Source organism: Dipodomys merriami, unplaced genomic scaffold, assembly GCF_024711535.1.
Source record: "Dipodomys merriami isolate MVZ:Mamm:240054 unplaced genomic scaffold, mDipMer1.0.p SCAF_323, whole genome shotgun sequence".
Classification (NCBI taxonomy): domain Eukaryota; kingdom Metazoa; phylum Chordata; class Mammalia; order Rodentia; family Heteromyidae; genus Dipodomys; species Dipodomys merriami.
The window spans coordinates 606708-626383 of NW_027204749.1; the positions used below are offsets into that span (position 1 = coordinate 606708).

A 19676-nucleotide genomic window follows, 5' to 3' on the forward strand; every position below is an offset into this window, starting at 1 on the left:
TTAACAGGCACACAAAAGAGGTGAGATCCATTTTCAAAGATGGGATATCAGTAAAATTATTAAATTATTTGGGATTGAAAACCAAAGAAATCAAGATCTCTACAAAGAAGGGGACCAAAACGAAAGGAATTTAGTTCAGTCATAAACTAAAAACACAGTTCACCTTGATGTGAATAGTTTCTCTGACATATCAGCACCATCAGTAATTATTCCTGGTTCTACATTTGGTACTTTTGCTTCTCTCTGAAAAACTTGGGGAGGTTTTTCATGTAACAAAAAAAATCTCTTTTGCTTCACTATTTATGCAATGAGTGTTAATAGTTTACCAAAGGACCTTTTGTGGTCACTAGGCCCCAGATGTAATATAAATAACAAGACTCATGTTCTTATAGTTAATTAAACTGAGTTCCATCCATTTGTAGGTTCTCAAGTAAGTTAGGATGGAAAGAAATTAGAGAGGCTGTTGCATTAAGAAAGTAACAATTAACACATTGCAAATATGCTTATAGGGTCTTTCTTCAATTTTTAGCCTTTCCCTAGAAAATTGTGTTGTCATAGGACAATGAAAATTTTTTAATTACAAAAATCATTAAAAGGCATGGACCTATTTATTGGTAAAGACAAAATGCATTTGCAGGACTGGAATTGAAAAAATAATTAAAAGGAATTGGGGTAATAATGGAGCTTTCTGTTTTTAATTCCTCATGCAGGACTGCATGAAGGAAAGAATCCTGCTCAGTGCAATCAAGTCCCACTTGAAGAAAATGGGGTAGCACTTGCTAAGGCCAGCAGCAATGTGACCACTGTCAAGATGGATGACCAGCTTAGCAAATCAATGAACACTAGCAACATGTCTTTGATGTCATTGGAATGAGGTAAGAAATGCCCGAATATTGCTTTCTACTCTCATGGATCTTCACAGAGCTAGGAAACTAAGCATGTTCTTCCTCGACAGTCATCTAGCAGTTTTATAAAATTACAGTTTCATGCTTGGTGATTAGAAAGAAAAATTGGAAATTGTGCGCTCAGCAATAAAAGAGATGTATTATTAGTTTAAAATGGTGTGCATTAGGCTAGTTTTGTTTTTCTAGTACTGGGAATCAAACCCAGAGTCTCTGGGAAAGAACTGCTATACTTGTGTTTCTTTGAGATTCAGTCTTCCTATGTTACCTAGAATGGCCTTCTTCTCCTGAGCTTGAATGATTCTCCCTGTTCAGCCTTAGAAGTTCTTGGACTATAGGTGTATCACTGGGCCTGGAACGATTAGGCCTACACATTTATTTTGAGACAAGTTCCTAGGGAGCTTTCACCAGGAAGTTAGGAATTCTCTGGTGATGCTGCATTATCAGTAAAGGAACTGTGTTGTCCCAAATGATGCCTGATTATTCCTGACTGTGTGGCAAATGTCAGAGGTCAGGACACAAGCCTGGTTTCTAGAAGTGGCCCCTGACTCTTCCCACACTCAGGATCTGGGATAACAAAGATTTATTCCAAAGTCTAATGGGTAACACCTGGGAAGACAATATGAGATAGCTTAGAGTGACTGAGAGGAACTTTCAGGATCATAGAAGAGGGAGGAATTCACACTGAAATAGGGCATGCAAACAAAGACAAAAACACACTGGTTTGGGGCAAGCAATCAAGCATCACAGAGGCCTACCCTTCACTTCACACTTGCACCTCACCCACATTCCACCGATCTCCCCAAACCACCATCTGTTTGAACAGCAATGGTGGTGAGGTGCATGCTCTAAGAGCATTCCTCCCACCCACAGGATGCGTTTCACTATTTAGCTGAACAAATTGTTTAAGAAATGGTAATGGGAACACCATAGTTCAAGCCACAAGAGCAACAATGAACATCAAAGAAAAGAAAAGAAATTAAAAGAAAAGAAAAGAAAAGAATCTTAAAATAACGGAAAAATTTGGAAAGAGCCAGAAACGACTTAAGATTTCAAAAATGAAATTTGGTTATTTCTGGGAAATTATTAGATTTTTTTTAAAAAATTTAAATGGTGCAAGGATTATGCTGTAAATCTAGCAATTCTGCTAGTTTATTGCAGTGTATACATTAGAGCATGAAAAATGACCAAGAATCAGTTTAGTGCCTGCGAATACCTATTTATATTGAACAGGGAGCTATTCCAAAATGTAAAGAAATCAGGTGTAATTTACATTCAACAGAACTCAAAAGCTAACCTCTCATAACCTCAATTACATTAGTAGATCTAAGAATTAAAAAGCCAACTTATTTCATGCTTCCAATACTTGTCCATTTCTCGGATATTCTAACAGTGTTTCAGGAGACACATAGTGATTTTCATTTAAAAACAACAAAAAAAACTCATCTATGCTCGTGCAAGCAGTAGAAAACCTTCCCATGCATCCCTGCAGTCCTAAGACAAAGGGCCTAGCATTGATGGAAAATACTTCCTCTCAGAGTGGCACCATGCATTGTGGGAATTGTAGTCTATGTTGCAGCACAGATCCTTTGAAAGTGCAGGGTTTGTATTCTCTATTTTTTTTTAAAGCAGGACAAAGATCCTTCTGCGCATGTGCCTCCCCACCCACTGTGGGTGTTTCCAGCCTGCAAATTCCAGTTCCTTTCCAGTTGGCTTGCTGCTAGAAGGTTTCTCTTCAGTGGAGAAGGTTTCTCTTCAGTGGAGCTTGGGAGGTGTAACTTGAAGGGATCTCAGGCTGCAGACCAATATCAGGTAGGAACTGCGAGCTGGATACAAAACACAAGGTGAAATTGATCCTCCATGTGTTCATCCAGCATGGGGCTAATGATTTCTTCAGGGTTCAAGAGTTTGTGCTGCCACAACTCTTGTGACTCCAGGTGTCAGAAACTGGCTTGCAACATTCTGACAGCTAGTTGGGAGGTTCTTCAGAATAGGAGAAAGTGTGCATTTAGATTTCCATGACGGTGAAATTCTGCTGTTAACACGTGACTTTATTATCTTTGCCCAGGTGTAAGATGAGCATGGTAACAATTGCAGTAAAATTGTGAGGGGTGTGCCTGATTTGACTCCATTTATACTGCAGTTGTATTTTGGGTTTCTGTGTTGTTTCTCCTAGAGGTGTCTCCGCTCTTCTCCTGCATTGTTAGCTCTCTTAGTACTGCTGGCTTTAGTTCACACGTGTTTGTACACGACCTTTCAAGCAACAGGTCTACATGAGATATTACAGTAGTGTGTGATGGTCCTGTTTTTTTTTCTTTTAGTTAAGCAATGAATACTAGCAATGTTTGAAGGAGGATACCTTGTCAACTCTGACAAGCCCTACAGAGCAGAGGCAGAAAGGCAAAGGAAGGACAACATGTTTTCAGGTTCCTTGCCTTAGCAAAGATTGGTTCTACTTCCTAGAACACAAGACTCAGGTGGTACTCTTTCCTCTAACTCTCCCAATCACTTGATGCTGTTGGAAGGTTTACACTAACTAGTAGGAGGGGAAATGAACTTGCCTGAGGAATCAGTCAGAACCTAGTGCTCAGAAGGGACATGGGGCTGTGGTTTGTGGTGGAGGAATTATTGTCACAAGTGAAACTATCTATCTCTGTTCTTACTAATTTATTCAGCCTGTTCACACTATCAATTCTTGTATATGATCTCTCAAATGTCTCACCTGTGGATATAATGATAGTAGCGTTATAGCGTTGGTTTTTACCTGCAGTTGAGAATGTGTTTGTCATGAAGTGTTACAGAAGGAAATTAAAGTACTGTTTCTTGCTCAAAGTGGTGTGTTTTTTAGATGTAACGTATAATGAGGTTTTAGGTAGTGTTCTCTATTTTGTCTCAATCTGCTCGAAGACGTATTATTTCACTTAAGAAATTCTTCATGGAAATTGAAGTCAATGAAGCTTGAACATTCCTTTAAAATATGTTAGTGAAACATGTTGATCCCTTTTATGCTTTGCACTTCCTATGGATTTTCCTAGCTTAAAATGTTACTGGCATGGATATTCTCCACTTTATCTGTCCTTGACAAGTTACAATTTCTCCACTAGATTATTAAGCCTAATTTACATCATTTAAAATGAGAGACTGCCTAAATATGTATTCCAAAACAATTGTTCAATAGAATTTAAATACAATACAATAAAATGCTCTTTTTGTGTGCTAGACCTGGTTCTTGGACTCAAGCACTGGACATTGACCCTGAGCTCCTTTTGTTCCAGCATAATGTTCTACCACTTAAGCCACATTTCCACTTCTAGGTATTTTAGTAGTTTATTGGAGATCAGAGTCTCTTAGACTTTCCTGCCCCAGCTGGCTTCAATCTGTGGTGCTCAGATCTCAAACTTCTGAGTAGCTAGGATTACAACCATGAGCCACCAGAGCCCAGTTACAAAATAAACTCTTTTAAACATAGATTATGTTTGTAATGAAATAATATGAAATAGCAGACTTTAAATTTAAGGAGGATACTCTAAATCCCAAAACAAAAAGAAAATATCCCACCCTGAAATCTACAACACTTGTGGTTTTGAGTAATGGAATATGGATAATTAGCCTACAGAAAATTCTTGTAACTTTTTAAAAGTAAGAAACCATTCTTGTGACGTGGAACAATCCAAAATGAATGTACAAATGTTGTTTTTTAGTGATTCATACTGTTTCTTAGCACAAACGACCTAACTGAAGTTTACAGAGTAGATTTCAGATTTCATATGTCACTGTAAAGTTTGTTATTTTATATAAAGAGTTTCTCTTTCATATAGTTGTGTAAAAAAAAATCCTCTGGATAGTAGCATTTCCTGTGTAGAAGCCAAACAATAAATATAAGAAAAAGCATATAGGTATTTAAATCATTTTTTAGTTTTATAAATCTGTATTTTGGGGTGTCCTCAGCTTAGAATTTTGTGTTAGTATTATTTGTGCAACATAAGATTTTAATCTTCTGGTTCTTTCTGTGATTGGGTGGTTGGTGTTCTGTCACTCCTATGACTAATATTTCATGTTTCATCTTTATTAAGCCCTTTATCTCCCAGAGAATGGCCAAAATTCTTCACAGAATTGTTTAGGAAAGTGACCATTAGGGACTTCTCAAACCTGCATTTACATAACCTTTACTGATTACATAAAGTAGGCTAAATGACAAATTTCAAGTTATTGCTCAAGGGTGCTCCAAGAATTTGGATGCAGAGAACTACGCCATTTGAAAACCATTATTGAAATATTATAATACAAGTAATATGTATTATACATTTTCCTGTACAATTTTGCGTGAGTTAATATTGAGTTATAATGTATATTCTCTCCATGGAGTTTAAATATATAAATTAATAAGACAGAGTGCAAAAGATACCACCTCACTCCAGTTAGAATGGCTATAATCAAGAAGTCTAATAACAGATGCTGGAGGGGATACGGACAGAAGGGAACCCTACTGCATTGTTGGTGGGAGTGTAAACTTGTTCAACCACTTTGAAAAGTAGTATGGAGGCTCTTCAAAAGACTCCACATAGAGCTCCCCTATGACTCAGCAATCCTACTTTTGGGCATTTACCCAAATGTTCACAAACAAGACCACACTAAAGCTACCTGCATGACTATGATTATTGCAGCATTATTTACCATAGCGAAGATATGGAACCAACCCAGATGCACCTCAGTAGATGAATGGATCAAGAAAATGTGGTATATATACACAATGGAATTCTATGCCTCCATCAGAAAGAATGACATTGCTCCATTTGTTACAAAATGGAAAGGCTTGGAAAAAATTATATTAAGTGAAGTAAGCCAGGCCCAAAGAAACATAGGTCCCATGGTTTCCCTCATTTGAAATAACTAGTATGTGACTGAGTCAAGCAGAAAAGGTCAGTAAAGTTGATGTTAGGGAAATGAATCCTAAGATATGTATTCAAATGTTTTTTTTTCTTTCATGCAATTGTTTCTAACACATTTATGAGATTATTTCCTTGTTGTTTTGTATGTCCCTCCCCCACCTGCTTTCATTGTATTTGATGTTGCCATAATTTGTGGAGGGGAAGGGAAAAAACAAATCCTTTAAAGAGGGATACAGTTGGACCCATTGCAACAATGAGACGTACAGTTGTAATGTCGAAAATGAACTTTACAACTTTGGTGGGGGGGAAAGGATGTGGGAGGGGGCCGGGGGAGGAGGTGTTGGGAAGGGGAAACAAAGGAGGAGGCTACAATGCTGGATAAGAAGTGTAGTCATTATCTTGCCCATGTAATTGTAACTCCTCTGTACAGTATGTTCACAATAATTTTTTTAAAAAAGTTCAATGGAGTCCTAGGATCCATTTTAATGAATAGAAAAATAATTCATACAACCCTAAATATATTTCCTTAATAACTAGTAGTATTAAAGGTGTGGATTTTTGTTTTAATTATTCAATTATTTTTAGGAACCTGAGTTTTTATGAATTCTGTATGTATATTAACCTAGAATACTGTTTGTCTACCTACTAATGGACTGTGGAGTCATCTTCAGTGGAGCATTTAATACTCTACTTGAGACATCCAATATTCTTCGCCCATAAGAAGGCTTTGTGCTTTTTCACTCCATGTATAATGTTTTGAGCAGGAAAATCTGGGCATAATCACACAGGTTCTTTCCTGACTATGTCAATTGCCTTTTCTCCAAGCCATGCTTCCAGAATCTTCTCTTCATTGTCAACAGCAAGAAAGAATGAGAGGATCTCTGGTGAGTTGCTTTTTATATCTCATTTTTTACATTCCATTTTAGGAAGCTAAGTTTATCCAAGATTTAAAAACAACAACAACAAAAAAAAGATTCAGCTTCAAGAACTTGCTCCTAAATCAGGTAAAGATGGTTTTTAGAATGAGTAGATTATAAAATGTTACAATCTGTCTTATTGAGGGCAGACTTGCTTGGAGTTTTCTGATATGAGATAAAGTAGTCACACTTGTTTTGTGATTCAATGCCATTGAGGGGGTCACTTGTCATGTAAAGTGGACATTTGCTGACAACTTGTCAGAGATCACCTCCTTATTAGTAATGTTGAATTATGTTAAAGAGGTTTTACTGGAGTTTCTGAAATAGTGTGGTCATACACACAACTTCAAATGTTAGAGATTATTTAGTAAGATATATGTAATTAAATTACTCTCCATACATACTTCTGGTCTTCCTGGTCTTTGATTACATAAAACCTGATAATATTTCCTAGAAAGCCCTCTGTATTTTTTCTAAGGTGTCCTCACAAGATTTTTTTTCTCTATTTACTCTCTTCATTCTGTTTCCTACTCATAAGCTTTCATCATTTCTCTCTTTCTCTCACTTTTTATATATTTTCCTCCTTGTGTCTTCTTTTCTTTCAGTCCCCCTCTCTCCATCTGTCTCTCACCATTTTTCAAATGCTGTATCTGGGAACTTGTTTGTTTTACTGATCAATTTTCCTTTGCTGACATGGTTCTTTGAATTGAAATTATTCTTACCCCTTTTATCTTTATGTCTGAGATGAAGGTTTGTTGTGTTGCATGCTTGGTGTCTAAATTCAAAACTGATGGGATACACCTACCTCATTCTCCACTGTGCCTTTCTTGTGCTAGTGTTGGAACAGGAACTCACAGTCCTCACATTCTGTCAGCTTCCTCCTTCAGTGTTGGCACTACTTGTTTTTTTTTAATCTTTTTGCATTGTAAAATAGTTTAGAGAGGGGTTACAGTTATGTGATTATATTTCCTATGGAGCATTGTTACCTGCTCCTTTGTTTTTTCCCTACCATTTCTTTCCTCCTAACATCTGCAACCCCTCTCACCCTCCCTCACACAAATGGCAAAGCTGGTTTTCAACCTAGTGCCTTGTACATCTCATTGTTACAATGGGTCAGCTTGTATCCCTGTTTAAGCCTTTTGGTTTTTCCTTTCCTATCCCCAAATTAGAAAAATGTATATACAAGATGCAGGGTACCGCAAACAAATACAGTGAAAACAGGGGTTATACCTTGGGGGAAGAACATACCAAAGGAACAAAAAAAATCACATAGTACATTATAAAAGTGCATTAAAAACAATGGCAAGAAAGAGAAAAACCACTTGGGTTCCTGTCTTAGGGCTCATTTCGCTTCATATCATCTTATATGGTCATATGTACATAGCTTTTGACCGTTTCTGCTTGTCCTAGACATGTACTAGTTATTTCAAATAAGGGAGACCATGGGACCTATGTTACTTTGGGCCTGGCTTACATCACTTAATACAAGTTTTTCCAAGTCTTTCCATTTCCTAATAAATGGTGTGATACCATTTTTCTAATGGAGGCATAGAAAAGCATTGTGTGTGTGTGTGTGTGTGTGTGTGTGTGTGTGTGTGTGTGTGTATACACACACGTATATATGTATAAATGCATATTATGTATATATGGATATATATATATATATATGTATATATATACCATATTTTCTTGATTCACTCATCTACTAAGGGGCATCGAGGTTGGTTCCATATCTTAGCTATGGTAAATAAAGCTGCAATAAACATAGGTGTGCTGGTAGCTTTAGTATACCCTTGTTTGTGATCTTTGGGTAAATACCCTAAAGTGTGATTGCTGGGTTATAGGGGAGCACTATGTAGAGTCTTTTGAGGAACCTCCATTCTACTTTCCAAAGTGATTGAACAAGTTTACACTCCCACCAACAATGCAGTAGGGTTCCCTTTTCTGTCTGCATCCCCTCCAGCATCTGTTGTTATTAGTGTTCTTGATTATAGCCAATCTATCTGGGGTGAGGTGGAATTTCAAGGTTGTCTTAATTTGCATTTCTTTTTGACTAGAGAATTGAGCCTTGTTTTGTTTTTGTATTTTTTTAAGAATGAAATAGCTCCATTTGTTAGGAAATGGAAAGACTTGGAAAAAATTATACTACATGAAATAAGCAAGGCCCAAACAAACATAGGTTTCATGATTTCCCTTACTTGAAATAACTAGTATATGTCTGAGACAAGCAGAAACGATCAGATAAGTTGATTTTAGGCGAAATGAACCCCGTTAAGGATTCAAATGTATTTTCTTTCTTGTAATTGTTTCTAACATATTTATAAGTTGAGCATTTTTTTTAAAGATACCTTTTGGCCATTCTTTCCTCTTCAGATTAGATTCTTGTTATGTCTTTAGCCCACTTATTTATTGGGCAGTTGTTTCTCTGAGGATTTGTTGTTGGGGATTTAATTTCTTGAGTTCTAAGTATATTTTAGTTATGAGACCCATGTTCATTTTATGCCTAGTGAAGATCTTTTCCCAATCTGTGGGCTTTGTATTGATCTTGTTAGCAATGTCCTTTGCATGCAGAAGCTCTGTGGTTTCATGCAATCCCATTTGTCCAATCTTTCTTTGATTTGTTGTGTTTCTGGGTCTCTATTAAGAAAATTTTGGCTGGTGCCAAGTACCACTAGAGTTTCTCCTATTCTTTTCTGTAATGTTTTTCAGGGTGTTTTCTTTGAATGTGAGGTTTTTGTTACTTTTGGAGTTGATTCTGGTGCAGGGTGATATATAGAGATGTAGCTTTAGTTTTCTTCTTGTAATGAACCAACTTTGCCACCACCTTTTACTGACGAAGTTGTCGTTCCTCCATTCTATTTTTTTAGCTCCCTTCTCAAAGTTTAGGTGGATATAGGTCTGTGTGTTCATTTCTGGGACTTCAGTATTCCATTGATCCTCAAGTTTGTTCTTGTGCAATTACCAAGCTGTTTTGATTACTATGGCTTTGTAGTACAGTTTGAAATTTGGTAGTGATATTCTACCAGCATTGTTCTTTCTGGTATGGATGGTTTTTGCTATCTAGGGTCTTTTATTTTTCCATATAAATTTATGGCTTGCTTTTTCTATTTCATTGAAGAATGAGGTTGGACTATTGATACGTATTGCATTGAATTTGTGGATAGCCTTTGGAAGTATTGTCATTTTCACAATGTTGATTCTCCCAGTCCGGGAGCATGGTAGGTATTTCCACTTCCTAAGGTGTGCTTTAATTTCTTTTTTGGTACTATCTCTTGAGCCACACCTCCTCCAATCTATTGATTAGCTGCTTCATTTGAGTTGTCTACCCAGTTGTCTGGCTTCCAGAATCCTTAGTAGCTAGGGTAGGATAAGCATCTTGAGCCAGAAGCACTTGTTTTGTTTTGTTTTTACTTACCTGAATATTTATCATTAACAGTTAATTGGATACTACAATGAAGTTAGATTATTGTTAACAGCATATTTAAAATTCAACCTAAGCTCCAGTATTTCATGTATCAATTAAGTGATGTATTTTATTTCTAATAATTTTAGCTGTTCTTCTAACTGTGGTACATTTTCTTCACTAACTTTATGCTCACACAACTCCATGAAGAAATTGTTTCAAATTTAAATTGAATTTATTGTTATAGTGGTGATGTATGGAGAGACTACCAGTTCTTGGGCCAGGTATTGAGTACATTTCCTGTCATGCTGTGTCTTCCATACCCTCACTCTCTCCCAATGTTTCCCTTCCATCTTGACTCATGATTTATATAGCTTACTTTCATCAGTGCCTAATGACCTCCATAGATGCACTTTTTACCCCATTTCCTTCTAGTTCTCTGGCTTTCCCCCACTCTCCAGAAGATATCCATGTGAATACACCATATATATTTAACCTTTTTTTTTTTTTTGCCAAACTTAGAGCTTGAATTTGGAGCCTTCCTGGGCACCATTCCTGATCTTGATTTGCTCAAGTCTACAACTCTACCACCTGAGCCACAGTGCCATTTCTTAATTTTTCTGTTTATGTAGTGCTGAGGAATGGAACCTAGAGCTTCATGCATGGCAGGCAAGTACTCTAATACTTAGCCATCTTCCCAGCCCCAAACTATTTGTTTTTATTTCAAAGGTGAAGTAAGAAAGAGGCTACATTTAATATTCTATAAATCACAATGAAGGAATACATTTCTTTGAGATCCATTGTAATTTCCCTGTGTTTATTTCATTCATAGTATACTGCAAATATATTTTTTAATTTTCATGTATTTATAACATAACTTTAATTTTTCATATTGGTTTCTACATCATTTGTCTTCTGATTTACTTTTAATCTTGGAATATGTGTCTTGATAAATGTAACACCATAGTGTTTTTTTTTAAGTTTAAGAAAATGGCATCCATGTGTATGTTAGTGCTGATTTTTTTTCTGGTTGTTATATCAGTTAGTAAGAGGAGTATGAGTTCTGCAATAGTAATGGTACATTAAAGTATTAAAACTGCATGGTCTTTTAAACATGTCTTTGTACACTTTGCTTTTCAGCATAAATTTTTATTATCATAATGTATAATCTGTCTGTTATTAGCAATTATCTGTATCTGTGGTCATACATTTGGGGCTGATGCTTATTTCCTACATATTATCCCAATTTGTATTTTTCATCATTAACTTTTGCTCATGGTATCTTTGTATATTTTTTTAAATTTTTATTTCTCTCTAGTCCATGACTTTGGATTGCTCATTACGTTTTCTTTCTTCTGTTCATTTCAGACAGTGCCTTATATATTTACTATATTTTACAATATAAATATGGTCTTATTTCGATGAACATTTTGCTATTTAATATTTGTTTGTCTCATATTTAATTCTTATTTTGCTTCTATGTAACCTGCACACACCTCAAATTAACTGTAAATCACCTCTCATATAAGCTGCAGGCATTCTCCTGTACACTGTGAATTACCTCTGATACCAATTACAAATTAAATCTGATGTAAATACTTGTTATACTGCATTGTTCATAGGATAAAAATAAGACTGTATGCTTAATACAGGTGCCCTACTTTTTCAAAGATTTGTTTCTATGTTCCATTGAATTTGTGCAACTCAAAATATGCAAGGACTGCAAGATTTTTTTAAAATGGTCTTATTAATATTCTTTATACAGAAATAAGCAGACATTTCATGTAAAGAACAAAGGCCATTCTCAGGCTGAAGCATAGAGCTTCAGCAGAGGTAAAATGTGCAGGAAAATTGTTATACTATAGTACTGCAAGAAAATTAACTTTCTACCCTGTGGGATTCTTTGGTAGGAACACAAAGGAAATTAACTTGCTGGATGCATTTTTACTAGGAACATTAAACTTTACAATATTATCATAGTAGTAGCATATAGCATAATATAGTTACTTTTCAATGGAATTGAATGGAATTTATAACCTTTCTATTCTCCTTTTACATTTTTGTAGAAATAATTCTTTGAACTCAGACCCCCATATTTCCGAGGCAAGTACAAAATTAATTGATCCATGTGCAGGTTTCACAATCTTTGTTTTTAAAACACTTATGTGTTTGTATATAGAATTTCAATTCCTTATGAATTATGAATATGGTACTGTAAGTTTTCTTTTCACAAGAGAAATTGCAAACAATGTTTTCTATACATTCTTTTACCTACACATGTACCATTCCTTTAACTACACATTTACCTTTTTAATAATCTTGTCCTTTGTGTAGATCTATGTTAGCTATTTTTATTTTTCTCTTGATACAGAATAATTTTTTTTTGGTCTGGTTGTCAGGCCTGATCTCTGGCTCTAGGCCCTGTCTCTCAGCTCTTCAGCTCAAGGCTAGGGTTCTACCACTTGAGCCACAGCGCCACTTCTGGCTTTTTTTCTTTTTTGCTTATGTGGTGCTGAGAAATCGAACCCTGGGCCTCGGGCATGGTGCTCTACCACTGAGCCAGCCACCTTCCGAGCCCCACAGAATAATTTTTATAGCAGTTAAAATGAAGATGTGTTAATAATGCATTATCTTTCCCTAGGAATACCTTCCATCTATATTGTTAGAAGAGGCCCTTTGCCCAATGGATTGTGTATTAAAGTCTATTTTCTTTCAACATTTTATAGATATATTTTCTTTTTGTGTGTTAGTTATCATTCACCTCTGATATTGTCAAGAATTACTGTATTCCTTTTAGATGCTGTACAACAAATTAGTGCTGTATTTTATTCTAATTCTTAAAACTACTATATTTTTTAGATCATGTCCCAATTCATAGTTTTTATTCTCTATCCTTCTTGTGGTGGTCATATTTCACATTTTTGGAGATCATCTTGAGCATTCCTTAAACCTCTATCCATTTACATCCATCCTTAGCCTATTAAAATGCAAAGCTGATTAAGAAACATTTTATGGTAATAAGTAAGTATTCGGTGTGGTAGGAAGTAGTCAATGTTCACAAAGATTCATGCTGGCAATTCGTTTTTACATATGAAGGAAACATATGGCTATCTATGACCATTCTTTTATATCTAGAAATTTAATAACAAAAATGATTAACATCGTATGTTTTATTGTGAAAACTAAGTCAAATCTTATGAGAGCCAAATCATTCATTTACTATTTTTTGAGTAATTTTACTCCTTTTAACATTCACTGGATGCTGTGCTTTTCTTAGATCTACAAATGTGTTATGTATTCCATATGATGTAATGACTATGTTGTGACTGTTTATGAGTGCACTATTTAATAGAAAATCTAAATAGTATTGTCAGTGAGGCAGAATATGAAAATGCAGAAAATATTTGTTTACTTCATTGTTACCCAGATATGTAGTAAATATTACCAAAATAAGCTAAACACACACTTTCAGACTCCTACTTATACTTATTGTTGTTTTGCTAGGTTATTAGCTTCGTAGAACTGTTTTCTTGTCTTTATTGCTGGAACCAGAAATGGGTTCTGATGTATTAGAAAAATTTTGTATGCATAATTACCAAGTTACTATAGAGGCAAATATTTCTACTTTGATTATATTTTCTCTCATTTTATAAATAACATAGAAAGTTCCAACCACATTCTGAAATACAAAAGCAGACATGTAGAAGAATGAAATTCTAGCTTTGGTGTTCTCATGACTCAGGGATTGATGGAATCTGCCCTTACAGAAGCTGGTGTCATTTGATGATGTGGCTGTGGAATTCAGCAGGGAGGAGTGGCAGGAATTGGATATTTCTCAGAGGACCCTGTATAGAGATGTGATGCTGGAAACCTATAGCATGCTGGTGTCCTTAGGTAAGCCAAAAATATCACATTAACTTGAAAAGTTAAGTGGGGCTTGACCTCTGGGCATTGGTACAGTGCCTCAGCTCTTCAGTTCAAGGTGAGCACTCTATCACTTGAGCAACAGCGCCTCTTCAAGCTTTCTGATGGTTAAATTGGAGATAAGTATCTCACAGCTTTCCTATTAGGGCTGGCTTTGTATGGCAATCCTCAGATCTCAGCCTACTGAGTAACTAGGATTACAGGTGTGAACCACTGGTGCCTGGAAAATGATTTGTTTTTAGTAGATATGTGAATATTTATAGAACTTTCAATGCTATTTGGATGTAAGTTTCCAGTCTGTGGGAAGTGTCACTTGTTTCGAATGAAGGTAGATTATATACAGGTAAATTATATACATTCAGAGGCAATTTTATTTTCATTGTTCAAGAATCCAAATCAGCAGTATGACAAAAGTTCCAAACTGTCTTCCGTAAAGAGAAGACTGTCTTCCCAAACTTGAGGTGATTATTGTGGGTAGATATACAATCTAGAAAACACATACATACATACATACATACATACATACATACATACATACATACATACATACATACATACATATATACCTATTTAACATTATTGGAAGTATGAACTGGAAATCACTAGATTAGAGGGAGTATTTATAATCCAAACCTAGTACTAGATGCAGTGGTTCATGCCTGTAATTCTTAGGAGTCTGAAATCTGAGGCTTTCAGTTGGAAGAAAAAATGCCAGTGAAGTCTCCATGAGACTCTTATCTCAAGATAACTTTTAAACTGGAAGTGGAGCTAGGACTCAAACTAATAGAATGCTAACCTTGAGAAAACGAATTGCATTCAAGTCACACAACCTGCAAAATTAATTCAAACCTAAGGGAGATTCAACCATGGAGCCAGTGGGAAATGAAAGAAGATTTGGGAGCAACCTTGTTAACAGGATATCTGAAAACTTAGAACAATTTTGACACAGCATGAGCAATAGGTCTTCACTCTTATTAACAGGGCACACTGGTCCTAAACCTCAATTGATTGTCAAGCTGGAGCAAGATGAAGAGTCATATATGAGAGAAGCCTCAGACAAGAATTTCTCAGGTGAGTTAAAGCATCTTGCGTATGATCTTGGATCCAGAACCAAATTGGTAAATTTGTCTTGCTATGTACTGACCAATAATATTCCAAATTCCCTTGCGTCCCATGTGTAGCAGAGAACTAGGTGATCTTTGTGTTAGACTTGTGAATCAAAAATGCATGTAGATGCACACTGAACTGTGTAGGGCAGTAACGGTAAAGTTAGCAACTCTTTCTCTTTGTGGAAATTATTTTGAAAAAAGAAAATTAGAAATGTGAAAAATGAGATTTAGTTTTCTTTGAAACTAGGACTAGGCAGGTATAGCAAATGACTATGCCAAGGCTGCTATCCTTTGATAAGGGTATGGAGGGTAGAGGCCAGGATACAGAACCAAAGCTTTCAGTCTAGAGAGAATGATTAACTAGGTGGTGAGCTGATGTGGCTTTAGTTCATGAGTCTGAGGGTTTAAAAGTCTGATGAGATTCTGTCTAAGATGGAGGGAAACAAATTTAAAATTTCTAAAGATACTTAATTCACAGTGAGAACTTATAACTGAAGAAATGTGGTTATAAAACTTATTTCTCAGGTGAAAGCAAAGGTTTGTATAAAAATGGTACAATCTCCAAAGTTAGAAAATACTGTTCTCCTAATGTTTGAGAAGTAAAGTAGCACAATATATAAATTATTTTAAGAAAATAAAACAATACAAAGCATCTATTCCCCTAAGATCAAACAAATCAATTTTTGGGAAAAAATGAAGAATGATACATATTAAATTATACAGGTTAAAAAGCTAGCAGTAAATAGTTTAGTAATTTGTATAAATAATTCCTCTGACATAAACAAAAGAAATACCTGAAACACAGAAAAACATTTTCCATCATAAACTGTCAGTGTTACTCTTTTTTTATTGTGAAAATTATTTACAGAGGGGTTACAAGTACATGGGAAAGGTAATGAGTACATTTCTTATCAAGCATTGTTGCCCCCTCCTTTGATTTCCGTTACCATCCCTTCCCATCATTCCCCTCCAGCCCCCCGCCCCAGCCAAAGTTGTAAAGTTCATTTTTTGACATAACGTCTTGTACATCTCATTGTTGGAATGGGTCCACCTTCCCCTCCACAAATTATACCTACATCAAACACAGTAAAAACAGGGCTTATACCATGGGGGAGGGACATATAAAGCAACAAAGAAATATCATATATATATATATATATATATATATATATATATATATATATGTTAGAAACAATAGCAAGAAAGAAAAAAATATGAGTCCTTATCTTGGGGTTCGTTTGGCCTAACATCAACTTATTGACCGTTTCTGCTTGTCTCAGACATATACTAGTTATTGAAATAAGGGGAACCATGGGACCTGTTTCTTTGGGCCTGGCATACTTCACTCAATATAATTTTTCCAAGTCTTTCCATTTCCTAACGAATGGAGCCATATCATTCTTTCCGATGAATGCATGAAATTCCATTATGCATATATACCACATTTTCTTGAACCATTCATCTACTGAGGGGCATTTGTGTTTGTTCCTTATCTTAGCTATGGTAAACAATGCTGCAATAAGCATAGTTGTGCTGGTACCCTTAGTATGGTCTTGTTTGTAATCATTTGGGTAAATGCCCATAAGTGGGATTGCTGATTCATAAGGGAGCTCTATGTGGAGTCTTTTGAGGAGTCTCCATTCTGTTTTCCAAAGTGGTTGAACAGGTTTACACTGCCAACAAAAATGCAGTACCGTTCCCTTCTGTCCATATCCCCTCCAGCATCTGTTGTTATCAGAGTTCTTGATTATAGTAGCTCAGTGGTAGTGTGCTTGCCTTGCATGCATAAGGCTCTGGGTTCGATTCTTCAGCACCACATAAGCAGAAAAACCTGGGAGTCTTGCCGTGGCTGAAATGGTAGAGAGCTAGCTTTGAGCTGAAGAGCTGAAGGACAACACCAGGCCTGGAGTTCATGCCCCATGACAAAAAAGGGTGTAAGGAAGAGTATTACTTTCTTAATCAATACATTGTGGTGAAAGAAATTTATTTCTCATAAATCAATTCCTACTTTAATATTTTAAAATTTGTAACAGTTAAGATGGGAAAAATGTCTTTACCTTTATATTAAGGAGTATTTGGATCTTATTTATTTATTTTTTCTTCTTTATATAACTCATTTTAGATGTTCAAAAAATGAAGCATGTGATTAAGACTTACCAGGAAGGTCCAGATGAATGTCTGTGTGACGTAGCTGTCAGAAATATTAACACAATAGAGCAAAGAGTGAGATTAGTGACAACTTCTAACTTGACCTCAAAACAGAAGCCAGATCTGAATAGGACTGATGAGAACTCCTTAAGGATGATGACGGATGAGTTCATTCAGTGTCAGAACATGCTCCCCTACGGTGAGCCTGATAAGATGCCGGCTGCATATATGCCTGGTGTTTCTCCTGTAGTTAAACAATCGCTTAGATATTCAGAGGCTTTTAGTCAAAATTATGATGGTCCATATTTTGAATATGGAGGAGAGAAGATATTAAATTCAAAGATGATATTCTTTCCACATAATTGGGTTTGCATCAGAGATTCCACCTCTAACCATAATGAATATAGAGAAGAATATGATAAGTCTGCTCTTCTTGCCCAAGAACTTTGTCAGGGAAGGAGGTTTCCAGTCACTATGCCTCAGAAAAGAGACACAGGAGAGAATCCTTATACAAGTAGTGAATGTAAGAAATCATTCAGTAAGGATTTACACCTTACAAAACCTGAGAGGAAATATCCAGAGAAGCCTGATGAGTTTAAACAATGTGGAAAATCTATCTCTAAGAAGTCAGAACTAAGTTCTGACAAACCTAAAACAACACCAGAAGAGAAACCCTATGAATATGAAGCATGTAGGAAATTTTCCACTCAAAAGTCAGGTCTCAGAAGGCATCACAGAACTGACAAAGAACAGAAGTTTGATGAATGTAACAAATGTGGAAATTCATGTAGAATGAAGTCATACATCAATATGTTTCAGAGAATACACACACAAGAGAAATCTTATGAATGTGACAAATGTGGAAATTATTTCAGACAGAAGTCAGACCTTACTGTTCATCAGAGAACTCATACAGGAGAAAAACCTTATGAATGTAATGTGTGTGAAAAGTCTTTCACCTGTAAGTCACACCTTACTGTTCATCAGAGAACACACACAGGAGAGAAACTTTATGAATGTAACAAATGTGGAAAGTATTTCAGATTAAAATCATACCTTACTGTCCATCAGAGAACACATACAGGGGAGAAACCTTATGAATGTAACAAATGTGGAAAGTATTTCAGACAGCAGGTTCACCTTATTCGCCATCAGAGAACACACACAGGAGAGAAACCTTATGAATGTAATGTGTGTGAAAAGTCTTTCACCTGTAAGTCAGAACTTACTGTTCATCAGAGAACACACACAGGAGAGAAACCTTATGAATGTAATGTGTGTGAAAAGTCTTTCACCCGTAAGTCAGAACTTACTGTTCATCAGAGAACACACACAGGAGAGAAACCTTATGAATGTAATGTGTGTGAAAAGTCTTTCACCCGTAAGTCAGAACTTACTGTTCATCAGAGAACACACACAGGAGAGAAACCTTATGAATGTAACAAATGTGGAAAGTATTTCAGATTAAAATCACACCTTACTGTCCATCAGAGAACACATACAGGGGAGAAACCTTATGAATGTGACAAATGTGGAAATTTTTTCAGACAAAAGTCAGACCTTACTGTTCATCAGAGAACTCATACAGGAGAGAAACCTTATGAATGTAATGTGTGTGAAAAGTCTTTCATCCGTAAGTCAGAACTTACTGTTCATCAGAGAACACACACAGGAGAGAAACCTTATGAATGTAATGTGTGTGAAAAGTCTTTCACCCGTAAGTCATACCTTACTGTTCATCAGAGAACACACACAGGAGAGAAACCTTATGAATGTAACAAATGTGGAAAGTATTTCAGATTAAAACCACACCTTATTGTCCATCAGAGAACACATACAGGGGAGAAACCTTATGAATGTAACAAATGTGGAAAGTATTTCAGACAGCAGTTTCACCTTATTCTCCATCAGAGAACACACACAGGAGAGAAACCTTATGAATGTAATGTGTGTGAAAAGTCTTTCAACCATAAGTCAAAACTTACTATTCATCAGAGAACACACACAGGAGAGAAACCTTATGAATGTAACAAATGTGGAAAGTCCTTCATCCGGAGTTCATACCTCAGGAAGCATAAGAAAATCCACACACATGAGAAACCTTAGGAATGTGATAACTATGGAAAGTTTCACCTGGAAGAAAAATAAGTTTGCATGATAGAACCAAAACTGGATAGAAGCCTTGTGAATGTTGCAAATGTGGAGCCTTTTAGCCAGAAGGCATACCTCATGGTTCCAAATTGAATGCACACAGGAGAAAAATCTTATGAATGAAAAAAATGTGGAAAGTTTTCGAGAAGTCATAGTTAAATTTTCATCAGAAAACACTCAGGAGAAAACGAAACAAGTATCAAAAAAGTCCTTCACTTAGTAATCATGCAGGG

General features: G+C 35.9%; 1 protein-coding gene across 1 annotated transcript in view; it reads left to right on the top strand.

Annotated features, from left to right (window-relative positions):
- Positions 1 to 19398, top strand: part of LOC138841619 (zinc finger protein 182-like) — a 38658-nt gene extending 19260 nt beyond the window's left edge. Inside the window, exons 5-8 of the mRNA XM_070042395.1 lie at positions 2532 to 2714; positions 13879 to 14001; positions 15052 to 15106; positions 17267 to 19398. Coding sequence (XP_069898496.1) covers positions 2532 to 2714; positions 13879 to 14001; positions 15052 to 15106; positions 17267 to 19398 — 2493 coding nt within the window. The remainder of the gene's footprint in view (positions 1 to 2531; positions 2715 to 13878; positions 14002 to 15051; positions 15107 to 17266) is intronic.
- Positions 19399 to 19676: the final 278 nt, after the last annotated feature.